This window comes from Alexandromys fortis, unplaced genomic scaffold, assembly GCF_014885135.2.
Source record: "Alexandromys fortis isolate MF-2015 unplaced genomic scaffold, M_Fortis_MF-2015_v1.1 scaffold_308, whole genome shotgun sequence".
Lineage (NCBI taxonomy): Eukaryota > Metazoa > Chordata > Mammalia > Rodentia > Cricetidae > Alexandromys > Alexandromys fortis.
Genome location: NW_026068180.1, coordinates 740,290 through 763,014, shown reverse-complemented (window position 1 = coordinate 763,014; position 22,725 = coordinate 740,290). Strand labels below are relative to the sequence as shown.

The window sequence follows — 22,725 nt, the reverse complement described above, 5'->3', positions numbered from 1 at the left end:
GCCTATAATCCATGATCCTAAAAAAACTAAATAAGAAGGTGAACCCAAAGAAAAACATATAGTTATCCTCCTGGATATTGTAAGAAGACAAGATTGCCAGGCAAAAATTGGAAACTTGGGGGTGGGGGTGGGATGGGGGTAAGGGGAGTTGGTGAGAAAAAAGTGAGAAGGGAGGATGGGGAGAGCTTGGGGGAATGGGACGGCTGGGATAAAGGAAGGGTGGATATGGGAGCAGGGAAGTATATATCTTAATTAATGGAGCCGTCTCAGGGTTGGCAAGAGACTTGACTCTAGAGGGGCTCCCAGGTGTCCATGGAGATGTCCCCATCTAGATCCTTGGGCAGCTGAGGAGAGGGAGCCTGAAATGGCCCTATCCTATAACCATACTGATGAATATCTTGCATATCACCATAGAGCCTTCATCTGGCGATGGATGAAGCCAGAGACAGAGACCCACACTGGAGCACTGGACTGAGCTCCCAAGGTCCAATGAGGAGCAGAAGGAGGGAGGACATGAGCAAGGAAGTCAGGACAGCGAGGGGTGCGCCCACCCACTGAGACAGTGGGGTTGATCTAATGGGAGCTCACCAAGGCCAGCTGGACTGGGACTGATGGAGCACGTGATCAAACTGGACTCTCTGAATGTGGCAGGCAAGGAGGGCTGACTGAGAAGCCAAGGACAATGGCACTGGGTTTTGATCCTACTGCATGGACAGGCTTTGTGGGAGCCTGGTCTGTTTGGATGCTCACCTTCCTAGACCTGGATGGAGGGGGGAGGACCTTGGACTTCCCACAGGGCAGGGAATCCTGACTGCTCTTCGGACCTCGGACTGGAGAGGGAGGGGGAGGGGTGGGGGGAGCGGGAGGAAAATGGGAGGAGGGGAGGAGGTGGAAATTTTTAAGTAAAATAAAGAAATAAAGAGGTAGAGACATGTAAAGATTAGCATGGACTGTAAAACATAGAAGTTGATAGTCTCATCAGAGCAGGCATAAATGGAAGGGGGTGAAGCTAAGAGGCTGGAGGAACATGGCTCTGTTTCTAGCAGAGGATAGTGAAACTTGTTATACATGAGAAAGAGGGGATACTGAAATTGTTGTCACCTTAATGTTGAAGCTGTGGGGAAACAATACTCTGCCCAGCAAGGTCCATGTACAGTGGCCTCAGCTCTATCTTCATATCTCCAGGACCAAAGGTGTTTTCCCTCTCCTTTCTTCCATGTGACACAGAGGAGGAAAAACTTCACCCTGAGCCCCAAGACAAGAGAAACCCAAGCTCAGCTTTGGGCCTGTCAGAAGGGCAGGCACTGCACAGAGGGACAAGTAAGAAGGAGCTGCTCAGTGGCCTTGCCTGAGCTTTGGGCAATGTGTGTACATGGTTGAGGAATGAGCAGTAAATAGAAGTGTGCCATTGGCCTGCCTAGCACAGAGTTGGTCCCTGTGATATGAAACCAGCCTTCTGATTCTGCAAAGAGAACTTTATTGAGATTCTGGCTTCTGTCCTAGGACAATCCTGGACTCAGCTGTAGGGAAGATGGTGAGTCAGGGAGGGGTCTGGTTTGCTCTGTAGTTAATTCTGTTTCATGTTTTCCTCTATCCAGGAGAGGAAACTTGACACTCTGGTGAAGACTCTCGGAGATGAACCATTTTTAAACCCATAGGAGACGATGCCTGCAACCGCTTTGTTACACAGGAGCGGCCCTCCAGAATCCCCCTGTGAATAGAGAGAGGCCACAGGGGACTGAACTGATTTCACACTAGCCCAGCCTCCCACCATAAAGCATGACTTGTGTGCTCTGTGTGAGGGAGATCAGAGGGCAGACCTGGGGCCCCTGTGCTTCCCACTCCAATTTTGGACAGGGTTACTGCCTCACCTCCCTCCTGAGCCCAGACTCTACCCTTTCTCCAAGTCTATGATCCATTTTCTGTGAAGATGTGTGGGAACCTCAGCTCCAAGCTGTGGTTTAGAACTATGGAGAGGTGGTTGAGACTCATGTGACAATGGAGGACCAGACCATTGACAGAGTGGGTGGCTGCTCTGAGGAGCCCCTGCTTGTGGTAACGACACAGAGAGGGAGCACAGCTTTCTAAAGCCTGGGTCTGGGAGTCAGGAGGGCTGTGCAAATCCTGCTTTAAACCAACTGTCTTCACCAAGGCTCCTTGTCAGCTCTGAGGCCCTAGTTAGTTACTGGTTCCTGCTGTTTCCAAGGAGAAAGATCACAGCCAGAGGGCAAAGGAGTCCCTGATGCTTGGTCTCTAAGTCCCACATTCCTTTTCCCCTCCCATGGATCCAAGAAAGGACAATCCAACTTACCTTAAAGGAAGCACGCTTGATCTTTGGGTCCCCCACACAGATCTCAATCGTTTTGTTGTAATAGCCTTGAAAGCGGGACTCACACTCCTTATCCTTCTGGACTGTCAGCTCTACCTCTCGTAGTACTTTTGATAATTTACCATTTGGGGCCATCCTACCCCAACCTGCCACTGAACAGACATCCCCTGCCTTCACATGGACCTCAGAACAGGGCAGGCTGAGGGGCCTCACATATTCAGTCTTTAGGGCCTTCCTCTCCAGCTGTGGGAAGAAGGAAGGGTGTGGCTGAGACAGCAGGATGGAAGAGAAGAAAGGAGCACGGTGAGAGCAGGAGGAGCAATCCCTGGACAGGATGCGGGCCCTTCTCACCTTTAAGAGCATGATGTCATTTGGGTAGGTTTTGTTATTAAAACCTGGGTGTGGGATGGCTTTAGCCACAGGGATGATCTGCTGGCTCTTCTCTGGGAAGCTGATGTTGTGGGCTCCTAGAATGACTTTCATTGAGCTGCAGAGAGCAGAGTGCAGATGGGAGATGTGGAGTGAGAGAGGACACAGTGCAGGAGCTGTAAGAGGCTGGGTGGGCAGATGGGGCTCTAGCTGAGGGGACTGAGAAGACAGAAGGGCCTAAGGGTGTGAACCACTGCTTTGTCTTCTCAAGGCACTAGACTCCTGAAGACTCCCTCTTGCTTCTCCACAATTCGCGAAAGTTTGCATTGATTCTTACTGTGCCCTTTCTACCTCGGCCACTGCTGTAGTCTGACCAGTGTATTTGCTTTCAGCTCAACTAGGGCTGCTACCTCTGAACTCTCACCCTTTGATCTCAAAGTTTCCCTGATGTCAGACTTCCATTGTCACAGCCCTGCCCTGTAGTGAGCTCTCACAAAAGCAGGAACAAGTAGAGGATGGAAACTCCTGTTGGGGTCTCAGAAATCATGGGCCAGCTGCTTCTCCTCACCTTCCCATGCAGTGAGCAGCTGTCAGCACGAAGTTGGATTTCACCAGGAAGCCTCCACAGGAATCATTCTTCCCCTTAACATCCAGAAATTCAACAAATGCCATGTAGGGGCGGGAGTGGCGCTTGGCCTCATGGCCCCCGATGATCTTCTCTGAAAGAAAAGGCAAAATATGGGGTGTCTGGGAGCAGCAGATAGGGTCAGGAGGGTGAAGGCAATGGGATCTGCAGCTCCCCAAGATGTTGTAGATTGAATTCCTTACACATAGAATAATCTTTGCAGAATCCTAAGCCTCAGGGCCCTGCTCTGAAAAGGGATGGGTAGCACTCATCCTCCAGGTCCTGCTTTACAAATACATGGAAGGACAAGCTCTAAATCATGAGTCTACACTGAGGGGTCCTGGGTGAATTGCCTTCGTCTTTTCTCACTTACTGTGTCTCCCTGACCCTCTGATGTACTGATTAGCATCATGTTTTCATCCCTTTTCTCAAGCCCTATGGGGTGGATCTTTTAAAATTCTATTCTAGTGCCAAACACATCTTGGGTTCTCAATAAATGCTTTTGGCTGCATTAATAAATGACTTCTAGTTAGCTGCAGGGCTAGTAGTTCAGAACTCATGGGATTCAGGGCCCTGGGGCCATTGGAGTTGTGTGCTGCCAAAGACAGGAATATAGGGACATGCAGAAAGAAGTGGAGAGGCCAACCAAAACTGAAAATGTAGTGGAGGGTGCAATGCTGGCATTTGTCACCCTGGGCCTCTTTCTTCAGCAATTGATGGGGGAGGTTGCTAAATAATGATAATATTCTTGAGCTGGTGGCCTTACACCATTGCTGACTGGTCATTAAAGCTGCCCTGGATCTGGGCTCAGGTAAGGTCAATGTTGTCCTTTTTAGTAACTTGGCATTCTCTGCTAGTACTCTCTTTTGAGATGATCCATTTCCAGGTGACACAAAGATCAGGGAGAAGCTAGTGCCCACCATGTCCTCTGAGGACACCGCCCTTCTTCAGACCTTGTTGAGGATCTAGCCAGTGACAGGCTTCCAGGTCTGGGTTGGTCTGGACCTGAGGTTCAGGAAGCTCCTGGTTCAGTGCAGGAAGTTCCTGACTAGAGCTGGGCAGAGACTCCACAGAGGTATTATGGGATGGCACCTCTAGAATCAGGGTGTTCACTCACCTGCACCAGCTCCAAGTGGCAGAAGAAAGGTCAGGAGAATCAGGACTGCTGCCATCTTCTTAGGAGGCTGCTCAGGCTGGAGGACGGCAAAGTGGACACGGCCCTTGATGGATGAAGGAGGTGAGCGCTCAGTGACCTCACAGGCCTTTTAAACCTGTACACCTCTGCTCTGATTGGCTTTATTAGCTAAGGCCATTTTCTGGTTTGGATAAAATGTCACTGTCACCACATTGACATGAGCTGAGATGGGATAAAGACCAAGAAAGTAGAGCATGTGGAGGCTGTGGTTAAGGGGCCCTGAGAACCCAGGAAGTCCAGTGTCTGCATTGAACCCAAAGAAGGTAATTTTTTACCTCTCATGTTTTTTTGAATTCCGGTAAGAAATCTTTAGGAGTTTTTTTTTTTGGGGGGGGGGCTCTCTCTTTCTTTGCATTTTATATAATATAGACAAGGAAGAAACAGTTACTGGACAACAAATACAGACTATGTTATACAGTATTTTGTGAGGGTTGACATTTGGTTATGCAGAATTTTAGTACCTCATCTCATTAACCTCTGGGCGTTCTGATCATACTGAGGAATCATTCTTTCCAATAGTCTGATCAATTAATCTTCACTCACTGACTCTCCTAAACTGCTAGGATGTCACAGAGAAATCTCTAAAGCAAGTGATACACTGTGGCCAATATGTGTCTTACTATCATACAAACATAAGTATAATAACAAATCAAAATTGACAAGCATCAGTTTCCTGATCAATATGTATTAGCATTTCTCTCTTAAGACAAAAGTAAGATTACATCAGCCCTGACTTCCTGCTGAAGACTGTAGTGGTATTTTCTACAACATTGCGTAGGATTTTCTGTAGATAAAAAAAGGTCCTGGTAAGATCTTAAATGATTATTTAGTGAGCTAGATCCAGAAGTGAGACAGACAGGGACCCAGCCCATGGAAAGGTTAATATAGACTGGAGTGAGCTGAGGATCTGAGCTTAGAGAACAGATGGTTAGAGCTGTGTGAGATCAACTCTGGGAGGTGACACAGGCTGGCCTTGCCCTAGGGACAGAAGAGTGTAGGTTTGTGGGGGGGGGGGTAAATAGAGGGACAGAGAGAGACATAAAGAAAGAGAGAGAGAGAGCACATCCAGATAATCCCAGAGCAACCCAGGTCCTGTTTTATCTGCATAACTTTATGATTTTCAGAATTTTTTGAATTTCCTCCTTTCATAGTTGGTCTCCATTGAGTCTTTCTTATCCTAGTTGTGAACTGCAGTCCATATATTAATTGGATCTAAATTACTCATCCGGTCCAGGGGTTGGAACTTTGTGGCATATCTGGGTCACAGTGAAGGAATAACTGTTTTGGGATATACATTACTATATAAGATATAATGAAAATCGATAATTCCTCCCTGAAAAGGAACCATATATGACTGATACATTGTCTGCACATACAGGTATGCACCAAAATCCTTAAATAATAATCTTAATTATATGGTACCCAGTTGGAGGGAATCTTTTAAAACTATGGAGCAGGCTCCAATTTAGTGATATCTAATAAAGAAATTGAACACCTCTAAATAGTAGGATTTCTTGTAGTGTGCTTTCATCCTAAAAGTAGGGAGAGCAGTTGTGGTACGTCATTTTAATCCCTGTACTCTGGAGACAGACATATCTCTGTGAGTTCAGGGCCAGACTAGACTACAGAGTGAGTTCTAGGACACTCAAAGCTACACAGAGAAACTCTGTCTCAGAAAAAAAAGAGAAAAAACAAACAAAAATAGTGAATGAATGAGGACAACATGACCTTTGCAGGCTATTGGACATAGCTTTTGAGAAACAGTGGACTTGTTGGACACAACTGCCTTCTTAGACATAGCTACAATGTCAGTGAATTCCTGAAATGGGCTGTAATATTTTAGTTCTGATTTTACTGTTAGTGTACTTAACACTTGGAATTAAAATAAAATTATACCATTCACTTTATCCCTCTAGCTCCTCCCAGGTTGCTCCATCCTCTTCTGATTCAAGGCCTCTTATTCTTCAGTTATAATCCTCTCTCTTTACTCTCTTAACATACACAGACATAAAAATATAAATAAATGCAGCTTACAGAGTCAGTTTATTATTGTTTGAATACATATTTATTTTAGGTCTGACCACTTGGGATTGAATAATCATTAGGGGAGCTCATCTTTGGAGAAGACTATTTCTCCCTCTCTCAGCACTTTATAGTTTGTTGCTCTTCATCTTGGGATGGGACACTTGATTTTCCCCAAATACTTTGGAAGGTCAACTGGTGCTGTATTATTCAGGTCTTATTTGAGCAGTCATATTGCTGATATTTCACAGGTGTAGTTCCCTCATCATATCTAGAGGCTATTCATGTCAAGGATTTTAAACTATTGATTATGTGTATGTGTCTGTGTTCAGGTTTGGGCATGTACTTGTGAGTACACACACCCTTGGAGACCTGAGGAGCTGAGGTTACAAGTGTTATGAGACATTTAGCATGGGTGCTCAGAACTGAACTTGGGCCTTCTGCAAGAGCAGTCTCCACCATTAATATGTCTGAGCCGTCTCTCCAGGCCTGCATGCTCAGTTCCTGAGACCTGTGACTCACAAGTGTAGGTGCTATGAAAAGCTGATGACGTGAATCCAGCGTGACTGTGAAGGGTGAGCTCTCACCTGAGAAGGTCCTGTAAGAGGCCCATGAATGTAGAGAAGGGACATGATCAAAACTGTTCTTAGGTTGAATGAAGGATTGCAGATCAAGGCATTTCCAATTGAAAATCAGAAGGTAACATTGGCAGATAACATATATGCTGATGAAAAACGGACTTGTGATTATACAAAAAAATGACATTATTTCTGGAAATATTGATATCTGTTTTCAAATTCTCTCTCAAATGTAATAACAAGGCTATGTCACTGTATACAAAATCATATTCAGCTTATTTGAAAAGCATGCAATTATTGACCTTAATTTGAGCTTACAGTAAATCCACCAACGCCTAGAGCATGTACCTTGCTAAACATGGTGTTGAGATTTTGATTTTCTGTTGAAGATGAAATGGACAGTCAAATCCACTAAAATTCAATCTGTAATTGAGTATTCATCCCAAGTTCTGACATAAATATTGCTTACAACATTGGAAGTAACTTGACAATGCTTTGGTAATGTCCTTAGCTTGGTCTTCTTACCTCTGAAATGTAAATGATTTCACCATAGTTCACATGAACACTTTTCAGGAATTTCTTGCATTGGAGATGATTTAATCCCTTGATCCTTATGAAATTCAGAAGTGACAATAATCTATATGATGCTACCCATATTTCAATTATTTTTGCATTAAAAGCCCTCTTAAAACTTATTTTTCATTATTTTACAGTTTCATATATATATCCAATATATTTTGGTCATTTTTTTCCTCAGATCATGCTCTCTCATCGTCCACCATTCCCAGTGAGACCTTCTTCTCTGAGCATAAATGTTCTTGATGACCTCTCCAAGGACACATCATTAAACATGAGGTTAGTGTGGTAATTGTATTGTATTCTCATAATTTTACAAGTTCCTCTATTTTAATTTTAATTTACATTTTTATTTTATTTTATTTATGTATTCAATTATTTGTTTTTGAGACAAGGATTCTCTGTGTATCACTGACTGTTATGGCACTTGCCTTGTATACTAGGCTGAGCTTGACCTCAGAGATCCAGCTGCCTCTGCTCCCCAGTGCTAGGATCAAAGGTTTTCTCCACCACTGCCAGGCTGAGCCTGTCTCTTTGAACTACCATCTCTGGGCATCGGCAGCAGCTGTACTAGTTAGATTGGTTAAGGACAAAGGAAGCCACTTCAATATGTTTTTCCACCGCCCATACAAATAGATTGATAGAGTGTCTCAATGGGACTGAACAAGCCATTTCTTCAGTGAAGTTACTGCCAGCATCACTACCTGTAATCAACATGGTAGGTTGGGCTCTATTTAGCATCAGCACGGCCACCAATCCCCAAAGAGTAAGATTTACAATTACTGGTTCTGGTCTTCAAACATCTTTGGATAGAATTGTTTTAAATTTCCTCAATTCGCTTGGTCATAATCTGGTGAGACCAAATGGGTTTAGAAATAAATATTCCTCCCATCTTAGAGCCTGTCAGTCTGAATCACTACAGGCACACCTCTCAGCAGACCTACTATCAACAAATGGTCATCATGGTTTGTTTTGTTCTTTTAAAGAAAACCAAATAACCTTATGTCTCTCTTATTACCAGAAAACCTATCTCACTGGCCGTGCTGGGCACAATTTGCCAACTCAACACAAATTAGAAACACTTGGGAAGAGTAGCCCTCAGCTGAGGATTGTGTTCATTACATTGACTGTGGGCATAGTTTCTTGATTGCTAATGGAAAGAGTTGGTCCTAGCCAACTGTGGTTAGTCTCATCCATGGACAGGAGGTCCTGAGCATGTGGGAAGTGGGGTACATGGGTATGGAGAGAGACACTGAGAGCCCTGTCCTCCATGGACCCTCTGTGATGCCGCTTCTGCCTTGGACCCTTGTGAGCCACCTCCCTGCCCACCTGGCACCACAGGTCTGAGGCCCTAATGAGTGGAATCACATGTGGATTTGGGTGTCCTAGATAGGGGGTAAAAAGTGGGGACTTGTAAACATTAGCATGGACTGTAAAGCATAGAAGTTGTTAGAGTGAGAGCATAAAACAGAAGGGGGTGGAGCTAAGAGGCCCTAGGAAGCTTGGCCCTGTTTTCAGAGGAGGATAATGAAACTTGTCCTAGATGAAAAAGAGGGGATACCGAAATTGCTGTCACCTTGGTGACAAGGAGTGGTGAATCAGTGGGACAGAGATATTCTGCCCAGGAAGATCCATCTACAGTGACGTCAGGCTCTGTCTCCCCAATCTCCTGAACAATGATGCTTTCCCTCTCCTTTTGTCTATATGACCAAGAGAAACACAAAAGTTCACCCTGAACCCCAAGATGGGAGACAGAACAGCTCAGCTTTGGGCATGTCCATAGGCAGGCACTGCACAGTGGGACAATTACAAATGGGCTGGGCAAAAGCTTTGCAGGAGCTTTAGACAAGATGTGAGTATGGACATGGGGCGAGCAGAGAGCAGAAGTGAGACACTGGCCTTCCTAGCACAGAGTTGGTAGCTTTGATAAAAACCAGTCTTTTGATTCTGCAAAGAGACCTTTATTGAGATGCTGGCTTCTGTCCTAGGACAATCCTGGACTCAGCTGTAGCGAAGATGGTGAGTCAGGGAGGGGTCTGGTTTGCTCTGTAGTTAGCTGCGTTTCATCGTTTCCTTTATCCAGGATAGGAAACTTGACACTCTGGTGAAGACTCTTGGAGCTGAACCATCAATGTGTCCAAAGGAGACAATGCCTGCAGCTGCTTTTTTACACACAAGAGGTCCTCCAGAATCTCCCTGTGAATGGAGAAAGGTCACAGAGGACTGAGCTGTTGTTCACCCTATTCCCAACCGCTCTCTCATGTCAAGGCTTCTCTCTGAGGAATATAACTTGTGTGCTCTGCTTGTAGGAGGTCGGGAGGCAGGCCTGGGGCCCCTGGGCTTCCCACTCTGATTGTGGACAGGGTTACTGCTTCACTTCCACCAGAACCAGGCCTCTGCCCTTTCACCAGGTCTGTGATTCACTCCCTATGAAGGTGTGTGGGACCCTCAGCTCCAGGCCATTGTTTAAGAACATGGGGACAGGTGAGACTGATGTGAGCATGGAGGACCAGAACATTGACAAATGTGGGTGCCTGCTCTGAGGAGACCCCGGCTTGTGGTAATGACACACACAGGCAACACTGCTTTCTAAAGCTTGGGCCTGGGAGTCCGGAGGGCTGTGCACATCCTGCTTTTTAACCAGCTGTCTTCTTCACCAAGGCTCCTTGTCAGCTCTGAGGGCCTAGTTAGTTACTGGTTCTTGCTGTTCCCATGGAGAAAGATCTAAACAAAGAATCCCTTGAAACTTGCTCTCTAGGTTTCAGATTGCTTTTCCCTCCCACAAGAACACAAAGAGGATGAAAATCAAACTTACATAAAAGGAAGCTCTCTTGACCTTTGGGTCCCCCACACACATCTCAATGGCTTTGGTGTAACGATCTGGATACTGGGACTCACACTCCTGATCCTCCTGGACTGTCAGCTTCACTTCTTGCAATGTATCTGAAAGTTTACTTTTCGGGGCAAACTGTCCCCAACCAGCCACATAGCACATGTCCCCTGGCTTCACATGGACCCTGCTACTAGGTAAGTTGAGAGGACTCACAGCTTTAGTCTTCTTGGCCTTCCTCTCCAGCTGAAAGAGAAGAGGCGGGAGACAGCAGCTCAGTCAGGAGCCTGCTTGCCTGGAACACTTTGTAAACCATGATGGAAGAGGAAAGATACAGGGTGAGAAGAGGAGGGGAGGCACAATCTCTGCAACAAGCAGAGCTCAGAGAGCTGTGGGGGCAGTTCTCACCTTTAAGAGCATGATGTCATTGGAGCCATCCTTAGGATTGAAGGCTGGATGTGGGATGGCTTTTGCCACAGAGATGATCTGCTGGGTCTTCTCGTTGAACGTTATATTGTGGGCTCCTAGAATGACTTTCACTGAGCTGCAGAGAGCAGAGTGTAGATGGGAGATGTGGAGTGAGAGAGGACACAGTGCAGGAGCTGTAAGAGGCTGGGTGGGCAGATGGGGCTCTAGCTGAGGGGACTTGAGGAGACAGAAGGACCTCAGGGTGTGACCTACTGCTCTTCACTTTACAAGAACACTAGACACTGGGAACTTGCTCTTATTTCCAGGCAATACTCCAAAGTTTGCATTGACTCTTAATGTGCACTTTCAACCTCAACCATTGCTGTAGTCTGACCAGTGTAGTTGCTTTCAACTCAACTGTGCTGCTGCCTCTGACCCCTCACCCTTTGACCTCAAAGTTTCCCTAATGACAGACTTCCATTGTCACAGCCATGCCCTCTAGTGAGCTCTCAGAGGAGCATCCATGAGTAGAAGATGGAAACTCCTCTTGGGGTCTCAGAAATCATGGACTGCTCCTCCTCACCTTCCCCTGCAGTGAGCAGCTGTCAGCACAAAGTTGTCTTTTACCAGGAAGCCTCCACAGCCATCACTTCTGCCATCATCTTTCACAAATGTAATAAACGCCATGTAGGGGCGGGAGTGGGGTTTGACCTCATGGCCCCCGATGATCTCCTCTGAAAGAAAGGCAAGAATATGAGGTGTCTGGGAGCAGCAGATGAGGTAGGAGGGAAGATCTAGGGAGGGGTGATGGGGTGAGATCTGCAATTCCGCAAGACTGTTGTGGACAGAATTCATTGCACGTAAAATGATCTTTGTTGAATCTGAAGCCTCAGTGCCCTGTTCTGAGAAGGGGCGGGTAGGACTTGTCCTCCAGCCCTTGCTTTACAAATACATGGAGGGAAAAACTTCTTTCTTCATGACGCTAGAGACCAAGGGGATGCTGGGTCGCTCATGTTAGTCTTTCTCTGATATTGAATCTCCAGACGCCTCTCATGTCTTTATTTCTGCCAATTTGGTCACCTTTTACCCCAAGGTCTTTAGAGAGGGATTTTCTAAAGTTCTCTTGTTCTGGTGCCCATCATATCCTAGGTTCTCAATAAAAGAATTAGCTGCATGGAAGAATGACTTTTACCTAGCTGAAGGGCTGGTGGCTCAGAGCTCATTGGAATCACAGCCGAGGGGACACCGGAGGATTCCACGGGCACAAAGAGAATAGTTGGTGACTGCAGGAAGAAATGGACGGGCCAACCAAGACAAGACTGCAAATAGAGCAATGAGCAGACATCCTGTCACCCTGGACCTCTAGATTTAGCAGCCTGAGGGTGGAATTAATAAATAATGCTAATATTCATCAGCTGGTTGCCTTACATCATTGCTGGCTGATGATTAAACCTGCCCTTGGTCTGGGTTCAGGTAAGGCCAATGATGTATTGTTTAGTAAGCTTACCTTCTCTGCTACTTCTCTCTTTGGGGATGATCCACTCCCCAGGTGACACAAAGAGCAGGGAGAAGCTAGTGCCCACCATGTCCTCTGAGGACTCCGCTCTTCTTCAGACCTTGTTGAGGATCTAGCCAGTGACAGGCTTCAGGTCTGGGTTGGTCTGGGACCTGAGATTGAGGAATCTCCTGGTTCACTGCAGGAAGTTCCTGACTAGAGTTGGGCAGAGACTCCACGGAGGTATTATGGGATGGCACTTCTGGAACAGAGGTGTTCACTCACCTGCACCAGCTCCAAGCGGCAGAAGAAAGGTCAGGAGAATCAGGACTGCTGCCATCTTCTTGGGAGGCTGCTCAGGCTGGAGGGCAGAGTGGACACGGCCCTTGAAGGATGAAGGAGGTGAGCGCTCAGTGACCTCACAGGCCTTTTAAACCTGTGCACCTCTGCTCTGATTGGCTTTAGTAGCCAAGGCAGTTTCCTGTTTGGGTAAAAACGACATGGTCACCACATTGACATCCTCTGAGCTAATTCAAGATAAAGACCAGGAAAAGAGGGTGTTAAGGTGTGGTTGCAGAGGGTCTGATACCCCAGGAAGTCTACTCTGTCTGAGACAAAAGTGTGGCTTTTCTTATCTCTTACATTTTTTTTTCATTCTGGTAAGATTTTTTTTTAATTTCTTTAATTTTTTTTCTTTTTCCCTTTTTTTTAAAAAAAATAATGCTGATACCCAATATGCCACAAAACATCTGTAGCACTACTTATACAGAGACACAGTTATACAGTAGTTATTAAAAGCTGATACTGCACCATATTTGGTGAGGCAGAGTTTCAGCACATCTTCTCATTAACCTCTGAGACTTCTCATCATACTGAGGAACATCTGTTGGAATAGTCTGATGAATTAATCTTCACTCACTCTGACTCTCCTAAACTGCTAGGGTGTCACAGAGATATCCCTAAAACAATTTATACCCTGTGGCCAGTTTTCGTGTCTTAGCAACATACTTACTTAATATAATAACAAATCACAATTGACAAGCATCAGTTTCCTGATCAATATGTATTGGCATTTCTCTCTTAAGACATAAGTAAAATTACATCAGCCCTGACTTCACTGCTGAGGACTGTAGTAGTATTTTCTACAACATTGCGTAGGATTTTCTGTAGATAAAAAAAGGTCCTGGTAAGATCTTAAATGATTATTTAGTGAGCTAGATCCAGAAGTGAGACAGACAGGGACCCAGCCCATGAAAAGGTTAATATAGACTGGAGTGAGCTGAGGATCTGAGCTTAGAGAACAGATGGTTAGAGCTGTGTGAGATCAACTCTGAAAGGTGACACAGAATAGAGAGGTGTGTGTGTGCGTGTGTGTGTGTGTGCGTGCGCGCGCGCGCATGCACAGACAACCAGAACAACCACAGAGCAACCCGGGTCCTGCTTTGCCACCACAGCATTATGGTTTTCAGAGATTTTGGAATTTCCTCCTTTCACACTTGGTGTACATAGAGGCTTTCTTGTCTTAGTTGTGAACTGCAGTTCCGATATTAATTGGATCTAAATTACTCATCTGGTCCAGGGGTTGGAACTTTGTGGCATTTCTGGGTCACAGTGAAGGGATAACTGTTTTGGGATACACATTACTATACAAGCTATAATTAAAATTGATATTTCCTCCCTGAAAAGGAGCCATATACAAATGATACATTATCTGCACATACAGATAGGCAACAAAATCCTTACAGACTAAAAATTGTTAATTATATGCTACCCATTTAGAAGAGATCTTTTAAAACCATGGACCAGGCTTCAATTTGGGGATATCTAATAAAGAATTTGAACATATATAAAAATAGGATTTGTTTTAGTATATTTTTATCTTAAAATTAAGGAAAGCAGTGGTGGCACATGCCTTGAACCCCAGCACTTGGGAGACAGAGGCAGACATATGTCTAGAGTTAAAGGTCACCCTGGTCTACAGAGTGAGTTCCAGGACAGCTAAGGGTACACAGAGAAAAGAAAAAGGCAGAGCAAACAAACAAATACAGTGAGTGAGGACAACACGAACACTGTGGGCTAGTGGACAATGCTTTCAAGAAGCAAATGGACTTGTTGGACACAACTGCCTTTTATGGACAGAGCTTTGATCTCAGTGATTCCTAAGATGGGCTGTGATAGTTTGGTTCTAATTTATGTGTCAATGTGCTTAACACTTGTAATTATTGGAAAAATTAAAATATAATCATACCATCAGCCATTATCCCTCTAACTCCTCCCAGGTTGCTCCATCCCATTCAGAATCAAGGCCTCTTAATCTATATATATCCAGCTTACAGAGTTAATTTATTATTTCTTGAATACATATTTATTTTGAGTCTGACCACTTAGGATTGGATAACCATTAGAGGGGCTCATCTTTGGGGAAGACTATTTCTTCCTCTCTCAGGAGTTTATAATTACCTGTTGCTCTTCATCTTGGGATGGGGCCCCCTACTATTTTCCCAACCACTTTGGAAGCTCAACTGGAGTTGTCATTGTTCAGGTCTTATTTGAGTAGTCACATTGCTGAGATTTCATAGGTGTAGTTCCCTATCATATCTAGAAGATATTTACATCAAGGATTTTAACTCTAGATTATGTGTATGTCTGTGTTTGTCTATGTGCATGTGAGCACACACGCCCTTGGAGGCTGGAGGAGCTGAGGTTACAAGTGTTATGAGTCATTCAGCATGGGTGCTCAGAACTGAACTAGGGTCCTATGCAAGAGCAGTCTCTACCATTAAGACATCTGAGCTATCTCTCCAGGCCTGCATGCTCAGTTCCTGGGACCTGTAACTCACAAGTGTAGGTGCTATGAAATACTGATGGCGTGAATCCAGCGTGACTGTAAAGGGTAAGCTCTTGTCTCTGAGAAGGTCCTGTAAGAGGCCCATAAATGTCTAGAAGAGACATGATCGAAAATATTTTTAGGTTGAATGAAGTATTGCAATTCTAGACATTTCCAATTGAATATCAAAAGATAACATTGGCAGATAACATATATGCTGATAAAAATGGGATTGTGATTATACCAAAATAGTGATATTATTTCACAAAATCTTGATATCTGTTTTCAAATTGTCTCTCAAACATAATATAAAGGCTATATCACTTTTCATAAAACCATATTCAGCTGGGTTGAAATGCATGCAATTATTGGCTTTAATTTCAGCTTATCATAATTCAGACTTTACCTGTAGGACTTATGGTGTGTGAAACATGGTATTGAGAATTTGGATTCCCCATTAAAGATAAAATGAGCAGTAAAATGAACTAATGATGTGGGAGTGATTTCTTACTAATAAAGAAACTGCCTAGGCCCATTTGATAGGCCAACCCTTAGGTAGGCGGAGAAAACAGAACAGGATGCTGGGAAAAGGAAGCTGAGTGGGGAGTCGCCATGATTCTCCCGCTCCAGACAGACGCAGGTTAAGATCCTCCCTGGTAAGCCAGCTCGTGGGCTACACAGAATATTAGAAATGGGTTAGAACAATATGTAAGAGCTAGCCAATAAGAAGCTGGAACTAGCCGGGCCAGGCAGTGTTTAATAGAATACAGTTTCCGTGTAATTATTTCGGGGCATAAGCTAGCCATGCGGGCGGCCGGGTGCCGGGGACGCAGCCCTGCTGCCGCTCCTATTTCAACAAACTAAAAGTTCAATCTGTAATTGAGTTTCATTCCCAAATTCTGGCGTGAATATTGTTTACAACATCAGAAGTAACTTAATATTTTGGTAATGTCCTTAGCTTGACCATCTTACCTCTGAAATGTAAATGATTTCACCTTAGTTAGCATGAACACTTTTCAAAAAATTCCAGCACTGGAGATGATTTAATCCCTTGTCCCTTATGAAATTCAGTATTGATGATGATCTATATGATGTTACCCATTTTTTAATGGTTTTGCATTAAATGTCCTTTTAGAACTTACTTTTTCTTTTTTTTTTTTTTGACAATTTTATATATTGTATTCGATGTATTTGGGGGCATTTTTACCCAAGTTCATCCCCTCTCATCTCCCACCATTCCCACTGAGACCTTCTTCTCTGTGCCTAAATTTTCTTGATGACCTCTGCCAGGACACATCATTAAACATGAGGTTAGTGTGGTGATTGCACTGTCTTCTCTTAATTTTATGAGTTCCTCTATTTTTATGTTGATTTACATTTTCATTTTATTTATTTGTTTGTTCATTCATTCACTAATTTTTGAAACAAGGTTTCTCTATGTAACCATGGCAGTTATTAAACTTGCTCTGTACACCATGCTGTGCTTGATCTCAGACATCCACCTGCCTCTGCTCCCCAGCGCTGAGATTAAAGGCTTTCTCCACCACTGCCAGGCTGGATCTGTCTCTTTGAACTACCATCTCTGGCCAACAGCAGCAGCTGTACTATTTGGGTTGATCATGGATGAAGATCATGGATGGTGTAAGAGGTCCTTCTTTCTATGTGTTGCTTGTATTGGTTAATGAATAAGGAAAATGCTTTGGCCTGATAGGCCAGAACTTAGGCAGGCGGAGAAGACAGAACTGAATTCTGGAAAGGAGAAAGAAGAGTCAGAGAGAAACAATGAATCTTCTGTCTGAGACGGACGCCAGTTAGAATCTCTGGTAAGCCACTGCCATGTGGCGATACACAGATTAATGGAGATGGGTTAAACTAGTATGTAAGAGTTAGCCAATAAGAAGTTAAAACTAATGGCCAAGCAGTGTTTTAATTAATACAGTCTCTGTGTGGGTATTTCAGGGCTAAGCTAGCTGGGAGCCCAATGTGGGGCACGAACCCACAACCCTGAAATTAAAGAGTCCCATGCTCTACCAACTGAGCTAGCTGGGTGGCCAGGACGAACAAGCAGCCCCTCCCTGCAACAAACCACTTCAATAAATTTTTGCACTGACCCATGAAAATATATTTATTTAGTGTTTTTCAGTGTCAATAAATAAGCCATTTCTACAGTGATATTGGCCCCATCATCACTACCTATAATCAAAATGGCAGGTTGGGTTTTATTTAGAATCAGCACTGCCATCCATCCCTAAAGAATGAGATTTAAAATGAGTGATTCTGTACTTCCAATTTCTTTGGATAATTTTTTTTCAATTTCCTAAATTCACTTGGTTATAATCTGGTGAGACCAAATGAGTTTAGTAATAAATATTCCTCACTCCTTAGAGCCTGTCAGATCTGAGACACTATTTGAACACCTCTCAGCAGACTCAGTATCGACAAATGGTCGTAAGGGATTGTTTTATTTTGTTCTTTTAAAAACAACCACATGTCTAGCTTTTTACCACAAAGCCTATCTAACTGGCTGTGCTGGGTACTTTCTGTCAACTCAACACAAACTAGAAACAGTTGTGGGAAGAGAAGACCTCAGTTCAAGATTGTGCCCATTAGATTGACTATGGGCATGTTTGTGAAGGTACTTTCTTGTTTGCTAATGGATTGAGTTGGGCCTGGCCTACTGTGATTAGTGCCATTCATGGGCATGTGGTCCTGGGTTAGAACAGAAAGCAAGCTGATCCAGTAGGCAGCTTTCCTCTGAGGTTCCTGCCTCTGCTCCTGCTTCAGCTCCTGCCCTGACTTCCATCAGTGATGGAGTGCAGATGAGACGTGTGAGCTACATCAACCCTTTCCTGGCCATGTGCTTCCTTTGGGACAGTGTTTTAACACAGTAACAGAACGTAACTAGAACAGGTTAACTATCTATTTTAATGTGTGGTGCTTGTGTGTACACATGTATGTCAGTGTATGGGTTCGCATGCCTGAATAAGTGCAGAGGAAGATGTCAGGATCCTCTACTGTTTTCTGTCTCACTCCTTTGACATAGCATCTCTCCCTGAACCTGGAACAGACTGTTTTGTTGAGGCTGCTAGCAGCAAGCATCAGCAGGCTTCCTGTGTCTGCACTGAGGATACAGGCGCATCAGCCCCACTCAGCATCTGTTATGTGGGTGCTGGGATCTGAACTCAGATTCTCTTGCTTGTTCAGATAGTGCTCTTAGCCATTGAGGCACATCCTCAGCCCCTGAATTAAAATATAAGTGTTTTTATTGTTGAGAAGATGTCTTCTCAGTTCCACCGCTTTGTCCTTGTGTCACCATCCTTGACAGCTGCCATGTTAGGTGGCATGATTTGTATATAATACGTTTTCTGTTATCATCTTTGTGAACACTCACAAATCCCCAACGGTTGAACAGAGCCTTGTATTTACCTGACAAAAAATAAGTGTCTGCCCACTTTCAACTGAGAAATCGTCTCTCTTTTTTTGGGGAGTATTATATTCTATCATGGTATAGAAGTCATGCTGAAATTAAAAATAATAATAGATAAGGAACTATGTTTTTATTATGAATACTGAAAAGAAAATAGAAAGCAAGGCTTGGGTATCTCCACGTCTCAACTGCAGATGCAGCTGAAAGTGACAGCTCAGTGTAAGAATGGTGGCTGGGGGGTGGAGTGTGAGGCAAGGCTGAGGTGTGTGTGTCTTAGTGATCCAAAAAGAATGCTTGCTTGTTTTCCATATACCAATAAACACGCATTATCTGTAATGCAAATTAAAATACCATGGATATTCTCTATGTTTCATTAATTACGTCACCAGGAACACATGAAACTATAATGGTGCCAGTTTGACTGTCTGCAGTTGGAACATAAAACACTGAAAGCATCACACTGAAGTCATGCATTTTTAACAATCATAAGAGCACACATATATTCATTTCACACTGCATTGGAACATGTTGTCATCTACAAACTTCATACTCGAAAGTCATACACTATAGTTACAAACACACACACACAGTAAGGCATAGCACAGAGAGAGAGGGAGAGAAAGAGAGAGAGAGAGAGAGAGAGAGAGAGAGAGAGAGAGAGAGAGAGAGAGAGAGAGAGAGAGAGAATTGGTAATGGTGTGAGTCAAAGCCTGCCCCAGCAATGGACTTGCTCCATCAAGGCCATATTTCCTAACATCCCCAAATAACATCATCAGCTCAGAACGAGGTGCTCAAATACATTAGCCTAGGAGAGGACATCCTCACAGAAAACACCACAGAAACATGGCACGGAAACCAAATAAATACAGAACAGAAACTCTACGTTCTCTAAGTCCAGAGAAAATGGGGCTGGGAGATGCATGGCACTGGACAGGACAGTGAAGGTACTCCAGCATGTATTCCCCAGCACAAACCAGAAGGCCTTGTGTCCTTGTGTGTGCTATATGTTCTTCAAGGATGTCTTACACTTTTCTCTCTGGCTTCCCTGACTGCAATGCCCTAGAAGAACAGCGAAGTGGCTCTTGATGAGTTGAAGCACTTTCTGTCGCAGATGCAGAACATCAGTACAGATGTTAGGAGAGCAGAGTGAGCTCTATGCAAATATGAGGGCTGAGAGATACTTCCATGGAGCAGAGGAATCTGAAGCACTCTGGGTTTAGGCATTTACTGCCTGAATCAACTCCAATATGCACTCAAGGGAGCAAAGCAAGGTGGCTTTAAACACCTTCACCATGCAGCTGTATGAGGAGCCCAGGGGTTTCTCTCCAGGGAGAGTCAGAGCATGGGCTCATCTGTTTGTGGGATGACACCAAGTTACTGACTGGCGATTAGATGACACTGAGGTCGATTCTTCAGGGAATCCCAGGCTAAGTTCAGCCTCACCCCAACAAGGTTCATACTGTTTATCGGGTCAGTTACTTCCTATTGGTAGAGAATTATTTTATATCCTCTCTAATGGATACACAATAATGGTTTTCAGAGTTATTTGAAGCCTTAGAACCATCTCCTCAAAGTAAATATGACTTCTAAACTGAATACATATATGACCGTGTTTTCAAATACACATTTCTTTGAGTCTGCACTCTTCTTTGTTTTTGTTGTCTCTAAAAGAGCTGGGTCCTTAGTCTGTCTCCAGGGCAGGGCTTGCTTTCCAGTTCCCAATCAGAAACTGTCTGTCACCTACATCTCTTCCTATATAAAAATTTGTCCTTGAAAGTTGTGTGGTCCAAAGCAAGATTTTACTTCCACTCCCAGAAGGTGACACTCTGTCTGTGTGGGACAGGGAACCATTAAGCTTAGCTACCAGTCCTGCTATCTGTTAAGTGTCTGACAGGGCAGGACCAAGGAGCCAAGGCTGCTTGGATTTTTATGTTTATTTAAGTTAATTTAAGAATTTTCCTTTGTTTATTTTGAGAGTCTCTCTTTTTTTAATTTATTTATTTAACATTTCCACCTCCTCCCATCCTCCCTTTTCCCTCCCCGTCCCCCCACTGCCCCTTCCCCTACTTCCGCACTCCCCGAGCATGTGATCAAACCGGACTCTCTGAATGTGCCTGACAATGAGGGTGGACTGAGAAGCCAATGATAATGGCACTGGATTTTGATTCTACTGCACGTACTGGCTTTTTGGGAGCCTAGTCTGTTGGGATGCTCACCTTCCTAGACCTGAAAGGAGGGGGGTGGGCCTTGAGAGTCTCTCTTTACAGCCTTGTCTGGCCTTGGAGTCAGAGATCTGCCTGCCTCTGCCTCCCAAGTGCTGGATTAATGCATGTGCAAAAATCCCTGGCAGCATGGATTGTTTTTTAGCAATGTGTGTCCAATGTAGGGAGACTTTTATACACACACACACACACACACACACACACACACACACACACACATTCTGGCTACAGTCTCATGCCCAGAACTTTGTAATAGTGAGAATCCCCGGTAGTCTGAGGAACTATGGATGCAGCAGTAACCAAGAATGTCGAAATATCACAGGTTCTTCCCCACACCTTTTATTTCATTTTTGTTTATTTCACAGCCTCCTGACTCACATTTAATTCTGTGTCTGAATTATGTTTCTGAGCTTGTGCATCTCTTAGGATTTAAATCAGCATACTGACTCTGTTTCTGCCATCTTTAAAATAAACACAATGAGGCTGTCTTAGCTGTGTTATTCTCTACCTACTGCCCACTCCTGGGTGGATGCTGATTTTCTGAATAGTTTACCATAGAAACTAACTGCTTAAGGCCATTTGCAAACCTCATACGCTTCAGTGTTGACTGATGGGAAACTAGAGATTTTCATTCTTTTGCCTTGAGGATGTCAAAGACTGACATCGACCAAATGACCAGCAGGGCGCCATAGCCTAGAAGCTGGCAATGATTGAGATGAACAAGCTCAGAGGAGCTCATGCTGCTGAGAGACCCCGCTGCTATAAATGCTGAGCACATGGGGAGGTTCGGGGTGTGACTGAGCTGACTGTGAAGAGCTTTTCTAGGTCTGAGCATGTGGGATCTGGGGTGCAGGGTTTGGAGACATGCCCTGAGAGCCCTGGTCTCAATGGTCCTCTGTAGTGCCACTTCTGGTATGGACCTTTGTCAGCCCCTCCCTGCTAGGTCATGATTTAGGCTGGCACCACAGGTCTGAGGCCCTAATGAACGGAACCACATGTGGATTTGGGTGTCCTAGGTATTGGGATAAGAGGTAAGGACATGAAAAGATTAGCATGGACCATAAAGCATAGAAGTTGAAAGAGTCTCAGAGCAGGCATAAAAGAGAAGGGGGTGGAGCTAAGAGGCTGGAGGAGTTCAGAGGAGGATACATGAGAAAGAGGGGATACTGAAATTGCTGTCACCTTCATGGTTAAGCTGAGGGACAATAATACTCTGCCCAGAAAGGTCCATCTACACTGCCCTCCGTTCTGTCTCCCCCGTCTCCAGGACCAGTGGTGCTTGCTCTCACCTTTCTTCCATATGACACAGGGGAGGAAAAATTTCACCCTGAGCCCCAAGACAAGAGAAACCCAAGCTCAGCTTTGGGCCTGTCAGAAGGACAGGCACTGCACAGAGGGACAAGTAAGAAGGAGCTGGTCAGTGGCCTCGCCTGAGCTTTGGGCAAGGTGTGCACATGGTTGTGGAGTGAGCAGAAAGCAGAAGTGTGCCATTGGCCTGCCCAGTACAGAGTTGGTCCCTGTGATATGAAACTAGTATTCCGATTCAGCAAAGAGAACTTTATTGAGATTCTGGCTTCTGTCCTAGGACAATCCTGGACTCAGCTGTAGGGAAGATGGTGAGTCAGGGAGGGGTCTGGTTTGCTCTGTAGTTAATTCTGTTTCATGTTTTCCTCTATCCAGGAGAGGAAACTTGACACTCTGGTGAAGACTCTTGGGGCTGAACCATTTTTATACCCAAAGGAGACGATGCCTGCAACCGCTTTGTTACACAGGAGCGGCCCTCCAGAATCCCCCTGTGAATAGAGAGAGGCCACAGGGAACT

At 44.6% G+C, this 22,725-nt stretch overlaps 3 protein-coding genes across 5 annotated transcripts in view; all 3 read right to left on the bottom strand.

Annotated features, from left to right (window-relative positions):
• LOC126492606 (granzyme C-like) overlaps positions 1-22,725 on the bottom strand; it is a 62,028-nt gene that overhangs the window by 36,050 nt on the left and 3,253 nt on the right. The window contains exon 5 of one of the 3 annotated variants that reach the window (XM_050129134.1): positions 12,835-12,908. The exons of 1 other annotated variant lie outside the window; for it this stretch is intronic. In XM_050129134.1, coding sequence (XP_049985091.1) covers positions 12,858-12,908 — 51 coding nt within the window. In that variant the 3' untranslated portion in view covers positions 12,835-12,857. Of the gene's footprint in view, positions 1-12,834; positions 12,909-22,473; positions 22,697-22,725 lie in introns of those variants that run through there. One more of the 3 variants, XM_050129133.1, reaches the window with a different exon arrangement.
• LOC126492609 (granzyme C-like) lies at positions 1,568-4,495 on the bottom strand. The gene is made up of 5 exons (XM_050129139.1): positions 4,441-4,495; positions 3,267-3,417; positions 2,681-2,816; positions 2,312-2,572; positions 1,568-1,711 (listed from the first exon to the last, which is right to left on the bottom strand). Exons 1-5 carry the CDS (start codon positions 4,493-4,495, stop codon positions 1,568-1,570), a joined length of 747 nt encoding a protein of 248 aa, XP_049985096.1.
• On the bottom strand, positions 9,646-12,789 carry LOC126492605 (granzyme C-like). Its single transcript, XM_050129132.1, has 5 exons — positions 12,713-12,789; positions 11,516-11,666; positions 10,933-11,068; positions 10,510-10,770; positions 9,646-9,890 (listed from the first exon to the last, which is right to left on the bottom strand). The coding sequence occupies exons 1-5, from the start codon at positions 12,765-12,767 to the stop codon at positions 9,747-9,749; spliced, it is 747 nt and encodes a 248-aa protein (XP_049985089.1). The 5' UTR covers positions 12,768-12,789; the 3' UTR covers positions 9,646-9,746.